The sequence below is a fragment of the Aythya fuligula genome, chromosome 6 (genome assembly GCF_009819795.1).
Source record: "Aythya fuligula isolate bAytFul2 chromosome 6, bAytFul2.pri, whole genome shotgun sequence".
NCBI lineage: Eukaryota > Metazoa > Chordata > Aves > Anseriformes > Anatidae > Aythya > Aythya fuligula.
Window position 1 is genome coordinate 1,830,537 of NC_045564.1, and position 25,284 is coordinate 1,855,820.

The following is a 25,284-nucleotide window of genomic DNA, read 5'->3' on the forward strand; positions in this document are numbered from 1 at the left end:
ATTAACAGCAGAGGATACAGTGAGTTCTAAGCTCTTCTTTTCCATATTTCCAACAATTGTCTTTTCATACGAACAATACTACTAAAACAGCGGCAAAGAGTGCTTTTTGAAAAGGCATGCAGAACAGGAGGCATCTGAACTCTTCTATTTTAGCAGTTGCTATGTTATAAATAATTATATTTTCTTCTGCCTTTTTCTGTTGAAAAAAAGCAGTTCTTATCTTTTGCATATCCTTGCCCGTGTTGATATTGTGGTCCTCTTTAATAAAGAGGTTCTCTTTTATGAGCTCTTGTTAAAGGCTCATAAAATTAAATGTTAAATTTGAAGGATCACCTTGAAAAACTGTTAATATTTTTAAGTTCAGCACTCTGACTGCTGGAGTGCTTAGAATGAAGTCTTTCCTGCTTCATTTATTTGGCAATCATGTGATTACATACTGTTATGTTAAGGATCTTCATCAAAGATACCTTCATAATTCTGTAAGTCTTGTGCCAGGTAAAAACTTGCATAGTTTAGGCAAATCAAAATCAACTGTAATGAAAAAGTACAATTCCTCCCATGCAAATCATTGCTCTACTTGTCTCCCTTAACCATGAGGCACTAGAACCCTTTTAAACATTTTTTTCTGTTAGAATAAGGGATGATTTTTCCCTAGCCAGTCGCTCCTCATGTTTTGCAGGAATTTGTGCAGAGCTAAGACTTGGTTTGTAAGACCTTGTTTAAAAATTTTCCACAACTGAAACAGAGTTCAAATCATGTTGTTCAGACAATCCTAAGAGGCCAGGGACTGAACTTTATTGTCCCATAATGTAATTAAATCATAAGCAGTTAAAGCTTAATCTATAAAGATTTTGTCATGAATACATGGGCAAATAGCTGGTAAAGATGCTACCTGTAAGATCTACATGTATTACATTTCTTGCACCCTTTTTTATCTGACCTATTTGCCTTCACACTGTGGATTTTTAAGTCGAAAGACAGCCTGGCTTCAAACAGAAGTTTTCCCTGAGTTCCTTTCCCAGGCATACACTGACCTGCTCCTTTTTTTCAAACAAGGACGCCAGCACATTTTGCCTGCTGTCTGGGTCTTCTTATTGCACAGGTACCATGCAAGTTCCTGGCTTCTTCCTCTCCACTTCTACCTCCTCTGCAGGGTAGAACCCTGCAACCACAGACTGATCGCTGCACAGGCAGTAAGGCCAGTAAGGGCTTTGCAAGATGATGTGTGGAGGGGCAAGCTGCCTCTGTGTGGGGCACAGCTCCCACCTTCAGTCTGATGAGTGATCAAACACATGCGTAAGGCACTATTTGAATATAAGGCAAGCCAAGTTTCAGGAAACTAATTAAACACTTCTTTTTTTTTTTTTTTGACAAAAGATGAAATGTTTAAGTAAGTAGGATTCTTCCACCTCTTATTTCAGATCTTTATGATGTTTCCTTACTCCCACCATTTTTCTGTTAAAAGGTATGGTATGTTTTTACAGGTGATGCCTCAGTCTGATTTTGGAGGAATAATTGAAATTGCTTCTAAACTTGTCCCATTACACCTATGCTGGGGATAATGTAGGGATGTTCAGTTCTGGAGTTATCATTCAGTGACTTTCACACAACTCCATCTTTTGCCTTGTTAAGAGATTGATTTCTACATAAAAGGTTATATTCTTGCTTACAACAAGACAGATTTAAAGGCCCAGCCTTACAGAAGGATTTTAGACTTGAAAATGCTTACTTCAGGATCTTTCCCATTGTGGCTGTAATATAAGGAGGAAATTGAGTAGAAAAAATTAAAATGATACATCTCTGTACAAGAGACATTTTACTGAAATATAAAGTCAGATGCTTCAGGGATCTAACAGACAGAAGCTGCCTGATCTGGATCAAATTATCCAGCAAAAATAGGTATCAGTGCTCTAGTAAGTCACCCTCTTACTTTGTAGTGTAAATAAATGTTTCCAAGCGTGGTTCATGTTCATGAATTGCTGTTTCGAAATTATTTTGCTCTTCAGATTAATCATCAGGCGAGATCACTTGCTAGAAGATGCCTTCAACCAGATTATGGGTTACTCAAGAAAAGACCTGCAGAGAAATAAGCTCTATGTCACATTTGTTGGGGAAGAAGGGTGAGTAGAACAGGGAAGTAAATGTGATCTCAAAACTCTGTCTTGCAGCTGTGCTGTTTCACCAAACTTTTTGTGGTCTAGAGTGAAAAGAGGAAGGATTGTGGTCAGGAAATGCCACATATATAAGCCTAGAACATACAGCTGTTCAAGATTATTTTTTTTAGGCCTTGTGAAATGTAATGCATCCTGCCTTTGCAGAAGTAGTACATGTGTTTATGTGAATTTTCACAATAGTCAGTGTGTGTTTCAGAGTGTTGCTGGGAAAGCAAAGAGAAAAACAAACGGCTTTCTCATGTTATTCATATTTCTTTTCTGTCAGTGCTGACATTATATCTCTAGTGCTTGTTAAAAGACAGCTGCCATTTGTTGGATGGGGGATGCTTCCAGAATAAACTAGATGTTTAATCCCTAGCTCGTGTATAAGGCAATGGGAGTGGAAGGCCCTCAGAGCTGCAGGAGGTACCCACTGTCTCTCTAGGCCAGGGCCTGCATCACAAATAAAAGCAATTAGGCTGTTGCCAGTTGTCAGATAGACACAGATACTGCTGATATTTCAAAGTCATTTCAGAGAATGCTCAGTCTGTGTCTCAGGAAAGTCTGACGTCTTATAGATTGTCAGATGTGCCATACAAGGCAAGATGTGGTTAGATTTTCTTTGCAAGTGAAACTGGAACAACGCACTATCGGCCTATTTTGTCTCTCTTGTTTTGTGTCCCCTTTGTCAGATCTTAAAGCCTTTTTCATTAGGTACAGATATTGTTATGGATACATTTCATGAATGTATTTGTAAATACATTCAAAACTTTATTCCTTGATATTTAGGAAACTGCAGCACACAGCTCTTGGAATCCTGTAGCGTGTGTTACTGCCGTGTGATGTGTGAGTTTTTAAAACACCTATATTGTAATAGAAACATCTCATACGAGATGAGACAAAGTTAATCTGTCTTTGAAAACCCTAAATACTGTTGTTTGTTTAAAGTTTACCCTGAAGTGCTTAGTCTTAATACGGATCTACTGAAGTCTTAAAATAAAAAAGGTTGACAGCTGAGAGCCAAGTATGGACATGTTCATATAAATAATATCACTATGCTGTCTGAGGAAAAGCTCAGAACTGGAATGACAAGGCTGGTGCAGGATGAGATTACACTATATTGACGGAGCAGGGTGGGGATGCAGGAACAAGGCCTGTCTTACACAGCCCTACCAGACTTTACTTTCACAGCTACAACCTCGACTCAGATTTAAAAATGAAAGGGAAAATTTGAAAATCATACATGAGATAGAGATTGATCCAGATAGACTGTCTCCTTTCATCAGACATCAGACTTTTGCATTTCATCACTCAGTACAGAAAGATGAAGAGTGACCTGGAAATGGAGGTGACACATACTGTTGTCATTATATCCAGCTTTACACAAGACTCTCTCCTAATGGAAAAGAATGAGTTAATTAAGAGCAAAGTCAAATTAAAATGACGTCAATTCTCTGTTTACAAATCTGTTTTGAATGAAGAAAGGATATGTGCAAACAGTATTGTTTCATCAGAGATGGTGCAAGGATACGTATCACATCAAACTATTCATTTGGCTAGGTGTAGAAAGACAGGTCAGGGTGGAGGAGAGGAGGAATACTGGAGGCGAATTGTTTCCTACTTGCTTCTTTTTTAAGACAGTTCATTGGAATTTCACTGTCGCATTGCTTTGCCTCTTCGTAAAGTCTTGATGTAAGACTTAAAGTAAGGGAAATTGAATCCTCACAGAGTGAAACTCTGAGTAACTTTTTTTTTTTATATGTACTTACTAATATGTATACATTGTATGTTTGTATATTAGTAAGTGGGGTAATTCAGACATGTTTATTGCCATTCATACAGCTTTTATTGTAAGTCTCACAATGTCAGTCTCTTCAATTTCTACAGTCGTGATGGTGATGCTAGTTTAGTGGTTTTTGCATTCATGTTTCACGTGGTGAAAGTGAAGAAAATTTTGATGCAAAGAATATGATTCTTTAAAGTTACTTTCCCTAAATTCCATTAAATATTAGCAGAAGCTGTTTTGCATTTTAGAGTGGTAAAGCTGAAGTATTAATGGTGCTTCCCGGGAGACGTGAGTCATGTTGCCAACAACATATTGCTCTGCTCCTGAATACCCAAATGCCCCACAGTTGCAGCTGTTGTGTGGTTGCATACCTCTTGTATGAAGTTTTCTCACCCTTGTGCCAAGCCTTTAATTGTGGGATAAATCTGACTGACAGTGCAGGACTCTCATGATTGATTTATTTAACATGACTCACAATAACACTGTGTACAAAAGGAGCTGTGTGCAATGGCTGATAGTCAAGCACACAGTTTCTATTCCATCTTCAGATTTCATAGTGAATCTAATTATCCCAGAAGTTTGCAAGAGTCTTCCAGATGACCCTTTTCTTGATCTGGTATTTGTGCCAAGATTAAGATCTAACAGTTGTCCATGATATCAAACTGTTATTTTTTCCTGCAGTTTGAGGATGGAATCTGTCCTTCTTGCCAGGGTAAGAATCTGTTTCAGTACTTCACTTCTGAAACTTAGCAGAAGCTAAGTGCTTCCAAATGACTGAAGGGAAAATATTTTTCCTTCAACAGAAGAAAGAGGCTTTGTCCTCAACTTGATAATTGTACCTAACTTCTACTTGCCTGACAACTTCATCCTTACAAACCACTCTCATCCGTGTCTGTCTTCTTGAAAAGTTCATGAGCCAAAACCTTAGTTGCAGGAGTCCTATGTAAAAGCTGACCTTCTCTGTGATACTTTTGGCTGTCCATTGTAGTACTAAAGCAAGACCTTTGTAAAAGTTAAGCATGAAATCTTCAAGCTATAGAAGAAGCATTTCAATATATATTTGTTAAGATTATAGTAAACTCTGCTCCACACAGGATAATCTCTAGTTTTCTACCTCTACCAAAGCATTAACTTTGTACTCAACTCATTTCACTGGTGACCTGCAGCATAATGTCAAAACTCAGTGTTAGTGCTTTGTCAGCAATGAGTTTGTTTATGATTCAGGAAGAAGGGGTTATTTAGATTCCTTGTTCATTAGTACTGGAATCTTGAAATAGCAAAAAACCAAAGGAAATACACTCTCCAAAAGACATTTAAATGCACTCAACTTTGGAAGACAGACAAGAAAATTAAGACCAAGAAAGATAAATCACTTAAGTAATCTCAGGTTATATTGCTAGGAAAAACAGAAATATTGCCCTTCAAACTGTCCTATTGTTGTACGTCTGCATGGACAAAATATGACTATTTTTCATTTTCATTCTTAACTTGTCCAGTGCAGACTGGTCTACTGCTGGATCTTTTCATGTTTCTTCCCTCTCCTCTCAGACACTTTCCTCGCCTCCCCTCCCCTCCTCCATTTATTTGGTTATATTCCCATGGCAAAAGACCATTACAGCTGGAGCCAAAAATTTTGATGAAGGCAGTCTGCATAGAGCATTTCATTCCAGTCCTCCAAGCCATTCCATTTCAGAAGATCCCCACTAGGACTTCACATCCCTTGGCATTAAGCAATCTGCAGGATAAGGGTTCTGGTTAAAATCTTAGGAAATTTTAATGGAAAATGTAGTGTAAGGAATGTAAACTTGAGAAAGTGTTCCTTTGCACACAATAAACAATATGTAGTAATGTCAAATTTCTCTTTAAAGGTTGGACTACAGTGGACCTTCAAGAGAGTTTTTTTTCCTGGTATCTAGAGAGCTCTTCAATCCATATTATGGTTTGTTTGAATATTCAGCTAATGATACCTATACAGTACAAATAAGTCCCATGTCTGCTTTTGTAGACAATCACCACGAGTGGTAAGAATTATTTCTCTTTCTTTGTTTTCGGATTGTTTTCTGCTGTTCTCACTTGCAGGAAACATTTCATGTTTGCTCAGACATATAAAACATAATTTTATCTTTTTATCCAGCAGCAAAATAATTGCATTTCTTCAGCATTTCCTCATTTTGTTTTCTCTTGTGGTGGTTTTAAATGATCGTATTTCTCACAAGGTCAGCAAAAGTGTGATTTGGAACGTGTGTCATGGGATTATCTCACAGTGCAACTCTATATTTCTTGTACGTTAGCAGACAGTCATTTCATGAAAGCAATATTAACTCCTTGTGCATTGAAAAAAGTGCATGAAACATTGGCTTTTTGTCAAATAAGTAGATTAAGGGAGTTTTCAAATAGGTGTTACTGTATATAATTTGTTTGGGACTTCCTAAAAAGCATGAGGTCTCCTTAGTGGGTGGAGAGACACATACACACACACCAACACCAACACGTATCTACTGGAGGCAGATCTATGGAGGTTATCTTAATTACAGGGGAGAAAAAAGACTGGTGGTTGCATAGCTCTTAAGCAAAAGTCTGTACATACACACATAGTTCTAAAATAGTTGGCAAGGATTGTTTTAATGCCATTTTCACAATGATTAGCCAATTTAAATAGTTTTCTCATCATCATTTTCTCATGGCATCTCCAAAAGCTGGTAAAGGTTTTCTGTGAATATTAATGGAGAATTGTGCCGTGTAAGTAGTTAGCTTACAGTAACAGTAGGATGGCACCTGCTCATCTGTGTACAACAGATATGAACTAGTCTCTTATTTACTGGAAACCAGTTGTGAAGAGTGAATATCTGAGGGATATCTCATTACTAGTTTTAAAAATGAATAGAAAAATAAATGTTGAAAATTAAATGTTCAGTTAGTTGAAGCAACCTACATGTTGAATTCCAACACTGCAGCAAAAAATGGTTTGTGCTGTCCCAGAAAATCAGAACAATATGGCAAAAAGGGGAGAAAGAACCTTTGGTGCTGTGAAGCTTCTGCCAGCACTTTGTATTCATCCCTGGCTTCCACAGTGTGGGACCAGAGACCTTGTCTGGGGTGAGGGATGCATTAGCCCTCTCTTTTGGGCAGTGCTGGTGCCAGTGACATCATTGCTCTTGTAAAGCCTCAAGGGGAATTCAGAAAAAGTATCTGTGACAAGCAGTTATGCATGGAAGGAGGAGGCTCTGTGTGTTGCATCCTCATCTTGAGAAGCCTGTGTACAGGCAGGTACAGTAAAGCCCTAATCTTTCCAGGTGAAATGTGGCTGAGGATGCATAAACAGAAAGATTAAGAAAAATGATTTCTTAAACATTAGGAGCATTAAAATCTAGTTCCAGAAATGTACAGGGTTTTTCACAATGGATCTTTATTCACAAGGGCATATTTGCAAAGACCCTAAATGTTACAAAGTTGCTGCCATCTGATCTGAAATCTATCAAACGCCTCTCCACTATGCCACCAGGGGATTGAAGATCATTTAGATTGCTTTGACGTGGAGCTGGAGAGCACTAATATACGTGTTGTTTTTTTGTTTTGTTTTGTTGTTGTTTTGTTTTGTTTTTAAAAAGAGCAATGAGCCACTGTAAGTTAACTGAAAAAGAACACAGCAACAAGTGCCAGGCTGAGAGAAATGGTAGGAGGGGAGGACCTTCAGCTTTGCAGTGACAAAAAAAAACAGTTAATTCTGTATGGAATGTCTGAAGAAAATAAATAGTGGCTATCGTTTTGGAATATGTGCTTTTAAAAAGAGCATAGCATTGCAAAGGTTGAATGGGTTAAATACAGATTTGACATTTCTGAGAAGTTGCAACTTAGGTATCTAGGGATTTTCCATACTCAGCAGACTTGCATTTTTTCTGTGCCCTAGTGAGAATGTAAAAGAAAGATGAAAATAAAAGAATTAAAAAACAACTAAAAAAAAACAACAAAAACAAAACAAAACAAAAAAAAAAACCACACCACAATTTAGATATAGCAGTCTGATTTTAAAATGCTGTTTGGAAGTATAAGTAGGTTTTGATGACAGAGCAGTGTACAAAACACAGTCTCAGTACAGTGATTGTAACTCTTTCTCTTCTAGGTTCAGGTTTAGTGGTCGAATCCTTGGTCTTGCTCTGATACATCAATATTTGCTGGATGCCTTCTTTACACGACCCTTTTATAAAGCCCTCCTCCGAATGTGAGTGGAATTGTTCTGTCTCCTTTTCTGTTTGGTTCCTTCCCCACAGATGATGCCATTTTGTGTACCAATAAATTATGATGTTCTTATCCTCAAAGACAGGACGTTACTTATAATGCAGTCATATCGTTTCAATCCATCATTTTTTAAAACCTTACTTGTTGCTGCTTATGGTGTTAGCCAGTTACCTAAAAACTTGGGATGTTCTTCTTACTGATTTCATGCAGATCTGTATGGAAACCTCATGATTTTTTAGCAATGTTATCAGCTTTCTTCTACAAACTCTTACATTTGAGCTAGTTGAATGAAGAGCTGTGGTTTTATTTCAGATACTAGTGGAGATGTTATTAATTTGTCTTGTAATGACTCATAGGGTAGGATATGAATCACTTCATAACCTAGACTGCAAGACCCGCATTCTCTGATTGCTGGCAATCTCCATTTTGAGGAGTTTTACTTTGATATACTGCAGACTTGATTTTCAGAACTACTGCTGCTGTTCTGGCTGAAACAGTGAGAGCTGCACTTGCTCAGCATGTCTGGAAGTTAAGACCTAATGAATTTAAGGTGCTTCATTTTTGTCCTCAATTTGAAAGCTGTTATTGAGAAGTCTGGAAGGATATTTTTTTTCTTTAAAACATGCATTCTAATAGTAAGGAGTCATTCATCCATTCCTGTTGCATGTATGTTTTTCAAGTACCTAAGTGCTAAGACCTAGTAAGGGTGAGGACTTGCCCTAGATTGACTTTAATACTAATATTGGGTGGCTGCCATGTTAAATCAATGGTTTAAGTTGGTGTTTCTCTGAACAGTTAAGTTAAAGATGACAATGGAGGATGGTGTGGCTGCCTTTCTATGTAGTGTAATACATGCAGTTTCTCCATCTCAGCTTGTGATCTTTGCTTTTGAGCCATCTGGACTGTCTCTGCAGATGGGGCATTGTGCCAAATCCTTGATGTATGGACTGTTACTGCAGGATGCCACTTCAACTACACTTAGAGTATCCAACAGAAGTACAGGGCTACTTGCTGACTTTATACATGCCCGAGAATGGGAGCAGGCAGAGAACCCTGTGGCTGAAAAGCAGCTTGATTAGTGATTAGTCCCAGTGTCCTGTTTCACATAACATGACATTACCCAGAGTTAAGGAGAATGGCAGAAACTACCAACCCAGTATTAAACATTTTTAGCAGCTCATGTGATTGAATCTTGGAGAAGAAACTTAAAAATTGACAATGGGCAATTGTCTTACAGACCAAATTTGCAAAAGAAGGACCAGGTATGGAGAAATATGGATTTATTTTTTTTTTAAAGGAAAAAAAAGATATTCCTATGATAAGCAGGCTATGTGAAAAGACTTCTTTGCACAGTGGAGAGGTAAGAGAGGGGGCAGTGTAGGTCCATAAGCAAAAGGGACAGTAGTTTTCTGTTGTTAAAAACTTACCATTTCTTTTATGATATGAATTTTTTCTCTCTTCAATCTATGTATTTTCAGAAAACATGGGACACACTCGCCATAAGCCTGAAAAGCAAGTTAATAAATTTTGGATTTTTGCACATTAACAAAACCTGTTTTACTTATACATTAATTGCTATTGTTGAGCAAATAAAGAGAGATTTGAAATGGTATCTTCTTTATTCTGTTGATTTTTCTCTTAGCTCTCATTAATCTTAGTCTATTTTGCAGTACCGTTCTGAGTTTGGTTACTGAGCACACACTACTGCTGTCATCTGTATTTATGTATCTTTTTCGTGTTTATGTTAGACTCTGTGACCTGAGTGACCTGGAATATCTTGATGAGGAGTTTCACCAGAGTTTGCAGTGGATGAAAGACAATGATATACATGATATCCTAGACCTCACATTTACTGTAAATGAAGAAGTCTTTGGGCAGGTGTGCAATTTTCTTAATTTCCTTTCCTTTCCTCTGTGTATTCTACTGCTAGATAAACATTCACTTGGACAGAAAAATGGTTGTCATTCCATGCTGATTTGAACTTGGTTTTGTAAAATTCTACCTGATGAAAACAACGTTGAACTCTCAGGAGTAATTATCATTTGTAACCTGTCAAACATGAATTTCTGGTTAAGGAGATTTTCTGGAAACTATCTGAAACATAAAAATTTCGGATTGTTTTGTTGGAGGTGGTTTCCCTAAATTTATTTGCAGTAGAGTTAGCATTCAGAGGTATCACAACACCTTTGTTGTTACTAGTAATAAAAAACTTCAATAGTAGTAAAGTAGTAAAAAAAAATTTAATCTTTTTAAGGTATTTTTTTCTTTTCAGTTTATTCCTCTTACTGTGGACTAAATATAGCTTAATCCAAAAAGATGTGTTTTATGTTTTCTTGTTTCACATATTCCAATTTGCTAAAGTCAATCTTGGCTAGTGCTTTTGAGGAATTACTTCAAGTTAGAAGTTTAAATCATTGCAATTATTTCTTTTGTCTTTATAATACTATATTGTCACTTGGTCATTTTCTTCTAAGATCACAGAACGGGAATTAAAGCCAGGAGGTGCCAACATCCCAGTCACTGAAAAGAACAAGAAAGAATATATAGAAAGAATGGTAAAATGGAGAATTGAGAGAGGAGTTGTACAACAAACGGAAAGCCTAGTTCGTGGGTTTTATGAGGTAAAAACAAAAAATCCCAGCAGAAATTTCATTTCTTCCATTATCTCCCCAAAATATTTCTCTCCTATTTCCCAAATACACGATCACAAAAAGCATCGTATACAAATAGAAGTGTCCTTACAGATACGTGTTCGCAAAAATCAGTTAGTCATTGACTTAAATGCTGTGGTTATAGTACTTTTGATCATTATTCATATAATTAGCAGTAAATGCTTGCTAAAGTGACCAGTTTGTCTCTGCTTTGGGCCTTTGAGGTTCTGTGTGCATGCCATACTCAGCATTGCACATGTGAGTGTATTTCAAGGTGTTTCTCGCTTACCTGTCTTATCATGAACAATGAAATTGGATGTATTGAATTTAATTTGTCCTGAAATACTTAATATTTGCCAATAAATTTCTGTCCCAAACTCTGTGGTCCTCCAATGCAACTGAATGGAACTGCAGCTTAAGAAATTAGGTCCATGTATTTGCCTTTAAAAAGAAAGCTTTTAATTCTTTCTATTTGTGAGACAGATGTCTGATAAAGATAAGTATCTTAGTAAGAGACGACCCTTTTTTCTTTCCTTTCGCAGGTGGTTGATGCAAGGCTTGTGTCTGTATTTGATGCAAGAGAACTGGAACTGGTTATAGCTGGAACAGCAGAAATTGACTTGAGTGACTGGAGAAATAATACAGAATATAGAGGAGGTAAGTTCTGTTTTTATTTGTTCATTGACAGTGTTGGGGGACTTGAAATTACCCAGTTTCTAAGTTTCTAATGTATCATCCTGTGAGATATTTAGTATATTCTGCACTTCTCTGGTTAAGTTTGCTTTAGGAGAAAGTATTTTGTCCATCTTAGTTTGCTACATTGCAATTCTCCCCTACCTCTTTTGTCTGGACAGCATCAAAAAGCACTCCTCTCTGCAGAAGGTACTGTACTCACTAGCACACTAGTAGAGTACCACTAAGACACTGGGGATAAATGGAAATGGTAACCATTCATTACCTCATTTCCACTCTCAAAGAAGATAGGAAATCAGAAGTAATCCCAGTGGCTGCAGGCTGCTGGTTAAGAACTGTTAAAAACGATGGGAGATTTGGGAATTCCCTCAAGAGAAAACAGAGTTTTAAATACATAAAGAGCACAGCACTGGAATATTTCAAGAATTGACTTTCCTATTAGTGATGGAATAGTGCAAGACATGCTTGCAAAAGAGATTTTTTTTGTCATAATAAATTAATTCTCTAAGATTTGTAATTATTTCAGAAGTTCTCTCTTGGCTCCTGCCTTTTGCTGCAATTTGATAAGGAATGTGGCATTACAGTGGCTAGTGCCAAATTAGGAAAGATTTATTAACTGTTCTCCCAATCACTTTTATAATACTAAAGGTATAAAGGCTCTTCTTGTTTTAACAGGTTATCATGACAATCACATTGTAATTCGGTGGTTTTGGGCTGCTGTGGAAAGGTTCAACAATGAACAACGACTAAGACTTTTGCAGGTAGGAAATCAACTGTTGTGTGTAGAAATAGTTTGCATCACTAAAATTAGATGCTAAAATAGTTCTGCCTAGGTGTATGATAGCCAAAAACAATGATGATGGCTAAGGGGAGTAACCTGAATAACCTCAAGAGACTCATAAAAATGTTAAGTGACTAAAGCACACAGTCTATATTTTTATAGTTTTCTAACGTAAAAAAATAAGTTTAAGATAAAGCATGTGATGTCAATAATCCCTTACTGGTGTTTTAGACTAGTGAAGATAGTAAAGCATAGAGACTGGTAAAGCTAAAAAACTGTAATTGGTTTTGCTATTAGGTAGAAATTATAATATTTGTATAGCTTATGAAAGAGAAAGCTTAGATGGAAGATAAAGTACTTTAAATTAGAAGATGATGATGAAAACCCGAAAATCAGTCCAATTCCATTTTCACTAAGTCAGCCTGCAGAATTAATTTTGCTAATGAAGGACAAACTCCTTTCAACAGAGGAATACATGTGGGCTTACTAGGGAGTTAATTTTTATGAAATACAGGTTATCTCCATTGTAACTGTAAAGAAACAACCCCACACCCCAAACCATAACATGTGTTTGAGCTCTTATTGAATCAGAATTTACATCTGATCGTTGAATTACCCATGAGTAGGATGAAGGATTTTCTTTATCTATTTAAGTACTTTGCTTCAGAATTAAGTCCTTTTCTTACAGTATTCATTGCTGTTTATAACAGTATTGAAATTCACGTGACCAAAAAGGCCTTACACAAAGCTATTATCCTACATGATTACCATTTTCTTAGTTACTCTTCATACAGAAAAAAAACACAGTAGGAAAAAAATGACTTAGGCCTAAGCTGAAACAACTTGATATTAATGGTGTTTTATTCTACAGTACTTGGGTAGCATAATTACTCTTATTATGGCTTTCAAAGAGAATGCTTTGAAGGAAATTATTCTGGGAACCTGTCTGTTCTAGAGCCCTATCAGGAAATGGCGTGCTTTCCTTTATCATACGTTTAAAGTAGCATCTATTACTTGTGTCTCACAAATTTCCTTATTTTGCAAATATTTTCGCGTATGCGTTTGAACTGCAGTGAGTATGCTGATATAAATAAATTCCTAACCTACACCATCTGCATCCAGTACCCTTGATGCTTTGTTTGTGCTGGCAGTTTGTTACAGGCACATCCAGCATACCTTACGAAGGATTTGCCTCTCTAAGAGGGAGCAATGGTCCAAGAAGGTTTTGCGTGGAGAAGTGGGGGAAGATCACTGCTCTTCCAAGGTACAACTGTGTGTTAAACTTGCATTAGTGATGTTAATACTAGAGGTACAACTAATATTCATTAGTTACTAGAACAGATAAGCCATTTGAGAAACATTATCAAGTTTTAAGTGAATATGCAAATATATTTTGCCTTGCTTGGAAATTTACATCCTCACTGTTCTACTGTCTGATGCATGCATTTTTCTTTGAACTCTTTTTTTTTTTTTTTTCTCATAAGATGGACACGGCAGTGTAGCTGAGGCTGACATCTATATTTCAATGCTTACTTTAATGGAAAATGTGATTAGAATGATTAATGACATCTAAACTTGGTTTTGTTACATTTTGATTACATCTGCAAGTATTTACTTCCTGAAGGTGCTGTTCATCATTTAGGAGCAAGGTTAATACAAATTAAAATAAAATAGCACCTGTGACAATGTCTGAGTGAAAGCCAATGCCAAACTTCTAAAATGGGATGCACATAGCCACTAAAGTAGAGTTTAGTTGTGTAATTTTTATAATTTGATACCAAAACTGTGTGCAAGTCTGGAAGAAACAAACTGCAGATTACAGAAAAGGTGCATTTTGAGTAAAGGGTTGTTTGACTTAAGAGTATGAGAGTCCAAGATGCAAGCAGGATTTGAGTTGTGCAAGGTCTTGAAGACAAGAAGCAGCATTTAAATTGGGTGGTGACATGTTTGGAGGAGTAGGATGAGAAAAAAAAAGTTGCTTTTTTAATCATTTGATTTTGTAAAAACAGAAAAAGAGAGTTGTTTTCAAAGCTTAATGGTAACTATACCAGGACTAGAATAATGACATTTGAGTGATGTAAGAAACCGCTTCGAGCATGAACACATTGACAATAAATAAATAAATAAAATTGCAGTTTCTATCCTTTTCCATATTGTGAAGAAGCTGATATATTTCTGGAAGTTTCCCTTTCATCCAGTTCTGGAATTCTGCAGTCTCTAGAATGAGTTAACAGCTGTTAGAAGTACAGTTAACATGTAAAATGTAGGTGAACTAACTGATTAGCCACATCTCAGCGTTTAGTCTGCTTCTTGTAACTTGTGGTAGTGGCTTTGGACTGGATTGATCCATGGAGGAAATTCAACCTAACTCTAAGCCCATTCCTCCTAAACAGATTCCTCAGGAGTAGCTTGCATTCAGAGTCTAGTTTTAGGCACAAAATGGTTGTCCAACGCATGGAGAGCTTCTCTGACCAGCAGCCCTTAGCTGCTTTCTCCAGCTTAATGTCAGAGGCAGGGATATCTCTTAGGTTCTCTCTGGCCTGCAGGCTGCCATTTGAACCACAGTGAGACAGTCAAAGAAACAGAAACAACAGTGTGAAGTCCACAGACATGGCAGGTAGCCTTTACACAAAGCCAATTTGCCACCTTACGGTACAAGACAAGCAAATTCTGGAAATGGGTATTTCAAACTAAATACTCTAATACCTTTCAGAGGCTTAATGATACCTTGTAGTAAGATAAGCCTACTTTGTTATGGATGACCTGTGGGCTAGTTTTGATTCTGTTTCAAAAAGAAAAAGCTTTGATTTTCTTTTTCAATTATTTCTGACCAAAATCTAATCATTTGTTTTAAGTTTAAGTGAGAAGGTGGATTGTGGGAGACTATCTGAATGTTCTCTAATACTGAAATTCCTGGTGCTAACAAGCACAGCTTGCAGTGTGGAAAAGGTCAGGACATGCCTGAACAGGATGCTCACGATTTCCTCTTAAAAGATTGTGCAGAGCCCTGATTGTCATAAACTGCAGAATAAAACTACTTCTTGTAGAGCAACGTGGAGAAATGTGTAGAGAATATAAACTACCATATTCAGTTCAGCAAGTAAGGGGGAAATGCCAGCTCTTCGCATTTAGGAGAATCATGCACTTCAGTTTTAATTTATGATTCCCTTTTTTAGGAAACATTTGATTTCTGTCTCTGTAGAGAGCTTTTAACATTCACAAATGTGAAAGCTCAAGTAATCCAATGCTACAGTGCTTGTTAAAATAAACAACTGTGTATGACAAACATCTACAGTTGTTGTGAGCTGGCAATTCCTGGCATTCATATGTGGAACTTTGACCTCATAAAAAATAACTGATCTTCCACGTTTACACTTAAATGGACTAAGTCCTAAGCAGAAAGCTGTATTTGCATTTTTAAATATCTAGTTCCTGCGTACAGTCTAGCTTCAGCCCAAGTCTTACCAGCTTCAAAGACTTACTGTGCTAACACCAAGTAGTACTGGCTGGCAAGTAAGATGTTGTTAATAGTGATCCTGAATAGCAAACTTTCAGTTTTCCGAACAAGTCTTGTGTGTAAACACACTGCTGGATCTGATGAGAATGCTGCCCTGGGACTCTTGCTGATTCTCAGATAACTAAAGCATTTGTGTTCAGGCACCATCACTCACTTGTGGCAGTGTTACAGTTTGTAAATTGCTCTTTTAGTTTCTAAGTGGGAGTGCTTGTAAAGTCTGGTTATGCTTGGCATGAGTGTGGCAAAAGCTAGGATTCAACAAGTCAGTGGATTTTACTTTTTTTTCCCTGTTTCTAAAATAACTACTGCACAGCTTAAAAACACACAAAAACACCTGTCCCTATTTCTTCTTCCTAATTTTGAGGCACAGAATGCAACTAATGTAGTTAAGTAGGTTTGTGATTGTGGTTTAAATATCTCTGAATATAAACACAAACATGTTAATTTGATATGTATGGAGTTCACAGTGTTCTGATTGCTGTGTAATCAATTGTGCAGAATCAAATTACTGAGATTTCTGTGAGACACATCAGGTTGCTTAGCTGATATCACTGTCTTTTACAGTAGTAAGTCAGTAGCACATGAAAGGCCCTGAAAAGGTTGATTTTTATGAGTTTGGCTTAACTATTGCTATCCCTGATGCCACTTCTGTTCCTTTCTTTCACATTGTGTTGTATATCAGACTAAATCAACAGGGGGACTGTTATTCTTTCAGTTCACTTCCTTGCTGAGAAGTTGGTTGTGCTCCAGGTAGTTTTCATTGCTGTACAGATAGGAGCTAATGGTAACACATGCAATGATTCACATGCAAATAGCATGCATCTTGCTGCTGGACTTTACTCTAAGTCACTTTATTTTACTGCTGTAATACTGTTCAAAATGTAATGAAGTGGAGATTGACTGGAAATTTAGACTTCAGGAACCAAGGTACTTTTCCTTATGTTACCAAATGTGAGTCCAAGAAAATGAACAATTAATGTCCACATGATTTGGTATGTTGGAATGGAAAAATGCTGTCCAGAGAAGAAAAACCTTTCCTCCTGGAGGCTTAAAATTTTCTTGTGAGGGTGAGAAAGGCATACATTCCCTCAGTAGGCCAAGATCTTAAGTTTCTGTCTTTTTTAATGACTTGGTTTTCCAAAGTAGGTAATTATGTTTTTAAAATCGCCCTCAAAATTAAGATAAAACTCAATTCTCTTAATAAATGTAAATAATATGCCAAATTACTATTAAACCAGCTTGTAATGAATCCCTCACTAATTATATACAGTGTCTTTTATAAGTTGTGGTTTTACAGCCCACACAGCATGATCCATACTTCTAATGAGTGGTTGTCAGCCCCAAGCAGCAGAAGCATGTGGTTAGGCTGTGAATTGCCTAAGACTCTTCCACAATCTTCGCTGAACCTAAGCAGTCACTGAGCCCTTCCAGACACTGTGCTCCTGTTGCCCATTTGCTGCTGGGTCTAAATCAGCCTCTTTCTCCTAAGTGGAAATTTCTATTTAAATCATCATCGTAATAATGAAGGCAATAATAGTTTACTCTGTTACTTTGTAAGAATTTTGGAAAGGCAAAACAGAAGTACAGAGAAAGCTTTCCTTCAAGAGCCTTAGTGGGGTGGCAGAGTGGAAGAATTTTTATCAGGCTCCTGGAGTACAGGCTGGGGAAATGCTCTCTCCTCTATACAGCATACGCTACAAGTGTACTTTCAAGCATACTGTATTTAGGGGTGCAAAATTCAGTTTTTAGTATAAATCTTTAAAGTGGGAAAGATACTTCCTCCAGCTTTCCTTGCCATCATTTCTTCCTCAGAAACATACCACATTAAAAGCTCTGTCTATTTCAGTAGAGCAGGCTCATCCACCGTGGTGCTTTAGAAAGTATTTTCCTTAGCCTACACTGAAGCCAGGCAGGGACACTTATTCTACTAAAAGAAGAAACTTTTGTCATCTCCCTTTTTACTCCCTGGAAGAGGTTTCAAGAGTCAGTTCAAAGCCTCAGGAAACTGAGGCAGATGGACTTTGGAAACTGAGAAATAAACCACGTGGTTTTACTTTTCAGAAAACAGGATGGTATGTTATAGCTACTTACAGTTTTGTGTAATTACAAAAAGCAGTATTCTAAAGGTCATTGACTTGCAGGGCCAGATACACAGATAGTGTAAATCAGCACAAGCAGTAACTTCCGAGCAACATGATCTGTGTGCTGAGGAAATGTATGAGGAAGAGCATCCAATTTGTCTGTTCTTTATTACTACTTGTATATCTTGCATATTTCTTAATCTTTCATCAAATCTAATAACTTATGCATATTCATCATACTGAAATGGACCGTTTGTGATTACAAATACAGTATTCAAATATCATCAATACAGAAAAATAAATTACATTTCCTAAGATCCATTTAAAACCAAGGTTTCAGAACAGAATGCTTGATTTGTACCATGTTATATCATTCTCTTCTCCTGCACATTTAATGGATAAAATTTATCCCATGCCTCCTGCGCTGTCATTGTGTCAAAGGCCTTCATAAATGCTCCTTACTGGTTATTTTAATTAGAAAAAAGTACATTAAACCTTACTACTTGTTCTGCTGGAAAGCATCATTTGACAGGACAGTCTTCCGAACGAATACTACCTGGCCATCTATATGCATGCACGTATCACTCTGCATATTTTCTTTTGAACTTTTTAAATAATGTACTTTTCTACCTCCTCTCTATTTCCCCTCAGGGCTCACACTTGTTTCAATCGTCTGGACCTTCCCCCTTATCCATCATTCTCTATGCTATATGAAAAACTGTTGACAGCAGTTGAAGAGACAAGTACTTTTGGACTTGAGTGATGCGCAAACCACAGTGCCCAGCTCTTTGGACTTTTGTGGATCTGCCTTCTCAAAGAACGAATGAACGTTTGTATTGGATTTCCTAGAGGAAAATTGTTTTATGGTGCAATTCAAATAATGAGGTTCCATGAAAGAACTTATGAAGCAATTATAAAGCGTTATGGTAGTGGCAGAATTCTCTGCAGTGAATCTAGAGTGTGCCTGAAGTGCAGGGAAAAACAAGTCTTGCAATCCACACTTTTTCAGGTCGGCCAAACTTGTTACATTTTATTTTCTGAGCAAACAAGAAATGTGTGATCCCGTGTTGTGATCAACCTGACTACTGCAAAACTGACATGTACCTGAAAACTGGATTTCACCAGAGTTGCTGAATAGAAAATTCAAGTCAAAATGTGAAATCATTCAGGCCCCCACCTACTCAGTAAATTAGCAAAAAATCATACAATATACTTTTTTTTTTTTTTTTTTTTTTTCTTTAAGACTATTCATGAAGGTACATTACTTTATGCCATATGTTATAACAGCATATTCAGTACTTGCTATACCTAAGACTACAAATGCCTGCATGGTGTGCACCACAGAATTCAAGTTCCTGTGACAGAAGTGAATTGAAAGGAAAGTCAGTAAGAAAGGATGCAACAATAATGGCTTGCATTAAGGAGGTTTGTGGAAATGTGTTTGCCAGTGCTGTATATGACAAAAGATGAGCTGTTAAATGAACTTAATAACTTCATAAAATCAGACTGATTTTATGGTTTGTACTGCATGGAAACTATTTTAAGAAGAAACTAGCAATTTATCGCAGCATATCAGGAAAAAAAAATCCTAACACAGTGACTTCTGTTTATTTTTATAGGCTCATTGTATTACATTTCTTAGAGTGTACACAGGAAACAAACTAAAATGCTCTTTCTGTTTTTGTCACTTTCCATGCTTGAACAGACATTCTGCTAGTGTTTATTCTTTGAGCACTATCAAAGGAAAAAATAAAGCCTTTTTATTTTTATAAGAGTAAAAAACTCCCAAAAATATTTTGCACTGAATGTACCAAAGTTGATGGGACATTACGATCTGACTGACAGCAAACTGTATCACTATCAAGTATCTACAAAAACGCTTAGGAACCAGGCTTTCTTCACAGTGCCATGTCTATAGATATCAGGACTGTGCACATAAGTAATAATTTTATAATACTATATGTGGTATCATAATGTGCATTTATTTTAAATGCATTTGGATCATTTTTCATGCATTGGATAACTTAATGCAGTGGAGTTTAATACAGATATTTCATATGCTCCCCACAACTTTTTATTTGTACAGCACCATGAAACACTAGCTCATTTGGAAATCTATGAGTAACCTACTCTAAGGTGAGTCACTGGCCATAATGCCGCTGTTCATATCAATGAACTGCAATATGTAAAGTGTTCATTGTGTCTTGCCTTTTCACTGATAAATAGTTTTCTTATAAAATGTTATTTGAAAGAATTTTTATGGCATATCAAACATTGCATGGACAGATTTCCTCATGCTTAATTTTGCTGAAATACACAAGGCTTGCTTGCATCTATTTTTGGTACTTTCCTCTAGATGGTCTTGTGGAACGCGAATGCGGCTGAGCACTCGTTCTTGTGCAGCTGCTGCAACGCAGTGCGTCCACATGTTTTAAATTCCAGGAAGTTGCACGTGGATATTGGATGACAAGAACATCAATCTAGCTTTGCGCTAGTCTTCTTGGTAGCACTGAAGCACAGCACGCCCTGTTTCGTGGGAACAGTAGCCTCTGAAGTAAACTTAGCGTTCTCACTTTGGGGACTCTTGAAAGGGCATCTCAGGGAGGTATCCTGCTCGTTCCTGCGGGAGTGTTTTTCCTGTGGTGGTGAATGTCAGCGGAGGTGTTGTCAGCAAAGACTGCCGTTCCACCCTCCAAGTTGGAAGGCAGGTGCAGCTGTGGTGGTGGCTGCAAAACTGAGGAAACCCTCCAGGCTTCCTGGGAAAGTGTTACCTGTGCAAAGGAAACCCCACTTGCAAAATCAGAGTGAAAGCATCCTTTGATTTCAGGAATAATTGAGCTTCTGCATGACATCTGGGACTTTGTTACCTAAGTAATGTAGGTTTTCCTGCTCTACTTCTGGCTGGCATGAAGTAGCAAAGAAAAATCCAAACATCTCCCTATTTTTACAGATATATTTATCAGTCTTTGCTAAAATTGCACGTAACAGATGCTAATGCACACCTTTTTTCAGAACAAGGATGAGCGAGCAGTAGGCAAACTGACTTTTCATCAGGTCACTCCAGCATGGCTCATGTTTCCTATGATCCATTCACTGAGTAGCTAAAACTCAGGCACTCAAAACAGAGTGCAACTTTTGCTCGGTTGAAGGACTGCAGAATTTTGATTTTACACTCCTGTGTTATCTGTGGTCTAAAAAGGAGATTTCCCAGGTGGAAACTGTATCTACGATTTTTGAACCAGAAACTCTTTGGAATGAAAAGTTTAAATATTTGGCACAAAGTAAGTTTATACTAGTCTGCCTTTAAGTTATGCTTTTGTACAAATCAAGAAGAATAAATGAATTTGTCAGTTTTTATTTAAATATATTTACCGCACCTATTTGTTCTGTGTTTATGCATACATAAATAATTGAAATCAGTCACGATGATCCAGTATTCTGTAAAGATGTGATAGGATCAACAGCGGGTCAGCTGTCAAAAGAAATGGGGAATCCATGTAGCATTAAGATCCAGAGAGACTGAGAAGCTGCTTCTTGCTCCTTTGCAGCCAACATCACCTGGAAGACTCTCAAGAAATCCTGTTTGAAAGTGATGAAGAGTCAGCTGCCCAGATCCAGCTACCTGTTCTGCCCTGAGCACGTGGCTGGATCTCAGTGCAGTTGCTCTGAAGAGATAAGCAGGGAGGGTGTATAGAAAAGGTAGAAAAGGAAGCCTGACCTTTGTCAGCCCAGTATGTCTCCTGGCTATGGAGTGGAATATTCTCTCCTCAGTGTGGGAAGCCTTTCCCATTGAACGTGTCCCAGGTGATAGACAACTTTTGTGTCCTGCAGTTGCAATCAGCAACCAGAGTGCTTTAGCTTATGTCACGCTGTGGCAGGCACAAGGGGCCAGAGTAGAGAAAGATGAAGAAGCATTTCCAAAATCTCTGTACTTCCTCAGAGATTTTCCAGACAGTGCTAAGCAGCTTTCCACTTAGGAAGGAAAAAAGCTGGTCTTCAAGTGAAGTAGACAAAAGATTTCCTTCGGCTACCATGTGATGACAACTTGTACTAACTTCACCTACAGCATCTCCACCAGACAAAGCACCCGCAGCGTTGAAGTGAGGTGCCCATGTTTCCTGCTCTGCCAGGAGGCTGAGCCATGCACTGCTAGCCAAAAAGCAGCCACAACACTCCTAAATACACCGGGAAAGCTTGTCAACATTGACTTTATCCGATGTGGTGCCTACTGTAGCAAGCAGTTACCCATCCAAAAGCTGCAAGCCAGCATGCTTACTGTTAGCAGTGTTTTCACCCACAGCAGGTGAGAGATGGCTGCCTGTTACCTTTGTAACACCTTCAGCAGCACATCGCAGGTTATCTTGTGAAAGTAGTCTTTCAATCCAAAATAAAATCCTATTTAACACAATTCTAATCAAGAGCAAACCTTTTCCCCCACTCTCTACCTGCTGTTTTCCTTGGTATTCATCAAACATTTGCCCCTTTCCTTGCTTTTAAAAATAGTTTTTGTTGTCCATGTTGCGAACCTACCATAAAAAGGTGTTAATAATGCTTAGAGAGCATCTAGGATGAAATTTGTCTGCGTATGCAGGTGTGCTGGGCACACCATGAACTCCACATTAAAGCTGTTAACCTTACTGAATATATGTAATCTTTAGGGAAACTGAAAATCGAGGCAGCAGCATTCTGGCAGGACATCAGATGAAGTTTCTGGCATGAGATAAACTGGCAGTGGACTGGCAGTTTGCTCAGTTTCAAATTATAGGAAAGAAAGCAGTTTTGTGGTTTCCTATGTATTTTTAATCTTTTTTAAAAGTCAAAAAAAAAAAAAAAAAAAAAAAAAAAAGGCTTCCTTCTGAAGCACTGGTATCATCTGGTTGCTGACTCTAATCTCAGCAGTATTAATTGCAGATGTAAAGTTACTCCAGTGCTATCTGCAGAGGTTTCTGGAGATGTGTGCAAGCACCCTGTCTCTGGAGTGAAGGAATTCCTGTGCACAGAAGGGGAATCTCTGGCAGCTGTGTTTGAATCGACTGTGTAAGTTCATTTCCCATGGCATAAAGCAAGTTAATTCTTTTTAGTGATTGAAACTAACTTGTATTAAATTATACTAGCAGTTACATTTTCTTGCCTGATTTTAAGCGGAGGATGAATCTATTCCTGTTAGCACTAATGGGAATTGGGCAATAAGGATGGTCTCCAGTCATAGTTACAAACTTAACTGTAAGAGTGTTAATGTTAACCTTGCAGTATTAATGCTCGACCATCACTGCTATTTTCCCTTCTCATCCCTTCCTCCCTGGGCAAGCAAATTGAACTCTAAGCAAAATTTCAGAATAATTACTCAGACATAGCTTCTCAAACAGTAGCATTTTGGCTTTACTATGCAGTCTGAAACAGAACTGCTGAAGTATTAGGGGCTGATTAGCTCACCAATTGCAAGTAAAAAAAAAAACTTTACAACTTTATTAGCATAGTCACAGTGGCTGCTGTTGGACTAGTCTAATGTTTTACTTAAATATTTTACAATGAAAAAAGCATAAAGCATTGAATTTGAAATTCCTTGCTTTCAGGGAAAATAAATATATGTTAAGTAAGTAGTAGGGGGAGAGAACTTTATCGTAAATCCATTAAGGTTAAATGCCTTTTTATGACCCATTTTTGCTACTAATATGCAAAATTATAAAGCTGGCCATATAAACACACAGTTTTCACGGTGTGTGTGTTGGTTTACTCGTTGCATGTAGGCCATTAGCTTCACAGTGCTCCTGTTTGGCTTCAGACTGGTGCAAATGCAGCAGACATCTAATATTTCAAACATTCAGTGCTATGAAAAGTTTTTTATTAAAGCATTTCTAGTATTTTCTAAAATAGTTTTACTGGAAAGAAAAGTATTGTTCAGGCTGAAACTTCATTTAGGGCTCTACTTTACAGATTTTGCTCAGTGACCTTATGCCATAGGTATTGTAAGATAAACTCATGATTAATTTTAGAGTTCTGATTAAAATCAGTGACATACTGACACTTTTGTCACTGCTTAGAAAGACTACTGACTGTAGGTAAAAGGATGACAGTCAGGGACTCCTCTGAATGGCTACAACCCATGGTAGTATCTGTATGTATTCAGAATGCAATTACAATATTTCCTGAGGGCTATTGTGAAAGAATTACTGCGCTCATTAATCACCCCCTTCTAAATTGATAATTGGAATTTTAAACTTGATTCCTTTATGTACCAAGTGCAGTCAGATTACATTGCAAATGTAACCTGTACAAAACAAATATAATTGTAGATGCCTTCTGATGATTCTCCTAAACTCATGGTGAATGTGAAAGGAAGCCAAGCTGTTTCTTCCAATCCTAGATTCCTTTAAAACACTTCCAAATAATGAAAATTTTGGTATTTTTTGTTGTTTTTCCAGTTTGTGTTTGTTTGTTTCTAACTTCTAGAAAGTTCTCCTTTGGCCCCTACTAGAAAAGGCTCTGTCTGCCTTAGAGGGTTTTTACTAAGCACTCAGGAGTATATTGTTCCACTAGTTTAACATAGTTTTGTGCTGACATCCATATAATCAGTTTTTAAACATAGAGACCTACAAAACTCCATAGGACTCTGGTCTCCCTTATGCTGGGCTGCCTTCCAAAGGCTGGCCGTCCTCTCCTTTTTAATTGCACATAATCCTGCAATCACCTGGAGACAAATGCTGATGGCCTATATTGACTGTAACTATAGTATCGGAGTGAGATTGTGGTGGTATTTATTTTTTCCATCAAGAATTAAACTGGTCTCCTTTGCAATAAGAGCCTTCAGTACAAAGAGTCGATGGGATTGTAGTTCCTCTCACACTGTGAACAGCTGAAGAAAAAATATGTCTTAACCCAATAGTGCTAGATGTTTTCTGGAAACCAGGCATGTGATTAAGTATCCAAGGGTCAAATGTGCTTTGACTTCAGTTTTGCCAAGTTCATAGCAAGGCAGGGGATTTTTCCTGTGATATCTTCTGTTGACAGAATCGTCCAATTCTCGTAAGCTGCTTCAGGCTGTTGGCTGGCAGCACAAGCCCTCACAGGGACGCAGGTGAGCGTGGATCCAGAGGTCATGGCAGAGGGGGAATTGTTTTTGTAGTGAAGTCCGTGCCTTTCACGGATGGAGGGTTTGTCATACAGCCCTTCAACTGGTTTCTTCCAAAGGGTATTTTCACACCTCCATTGCCTGTTAGTTGCAGTACAAGCAGCTCCTCACATATTCTGTTGACTATTCAAAAGCTCTTGTGTTAAATCAGGAGAATTACAATTTTTTCATAGTTAAAAATATTCATCTAACAATAGAAATCTGGCCAATGAAAAAATACTTTGCTGAGACAGCATATTTGATGGTAATGCTGACTG

At 37.6% G+C, this 25,284-nt stretch overlaps 1 protein-coding gene across 3 annotated transcripts in view; it reads left to right on the plus strand.

The window, feature by feature from the left end:
• Positions 1–19,139, plus strand: part of HECW2 (HECT, C2 and WW domain containing E3 ubiquitin protein ligase 2) — a 155,113-nt gene extending 135,974 nt beyond the window's left edge. For 2 of the 3 annotated variants that reach the window (XM_032189786.1, XM_032189787.1), the window contains exons 21-29: positions 2,007–2,120; positions 5,808–5,960; positions 8,060–8,158; positions 9,924–10,053; positions 10,650–10,796; positions 11,369–11,483; positions 12,195–12,280; positions 13,452–13,564; positions 18,550–19,139. In XM_032189786.1, coding sequence (XP_032045677.1) covers positions 2,007–2,120; positions 5,808–5,960; positions 8,060–8,158; positions 9,924–10,053; positions 10,650–10,796; positions 11,369–11,483; positions 12,195–12,280; positions 13,452–13,564; positions 18,550–18,661 — 1,069 coding nt within the window. In that variant the 3' untranslated portion in view covers positions 18,662–19,139. The remainder of the gene's footprint in view (positions 1–2,006; positions 2,121–5,807; positions 5,961–8,059; positions 8,159–9,923; positions 10,054–10,649; positions 10,797–11,368; positions 11,484–12,194; positions 12,281–13,451; positions 13,565–18,549) is intronic. The other variant, XM_032189788.1, reaches the window with a different exon arrangement.
• Positions 19,140–25,284: the final 6,145 nt, after the last annotated feature.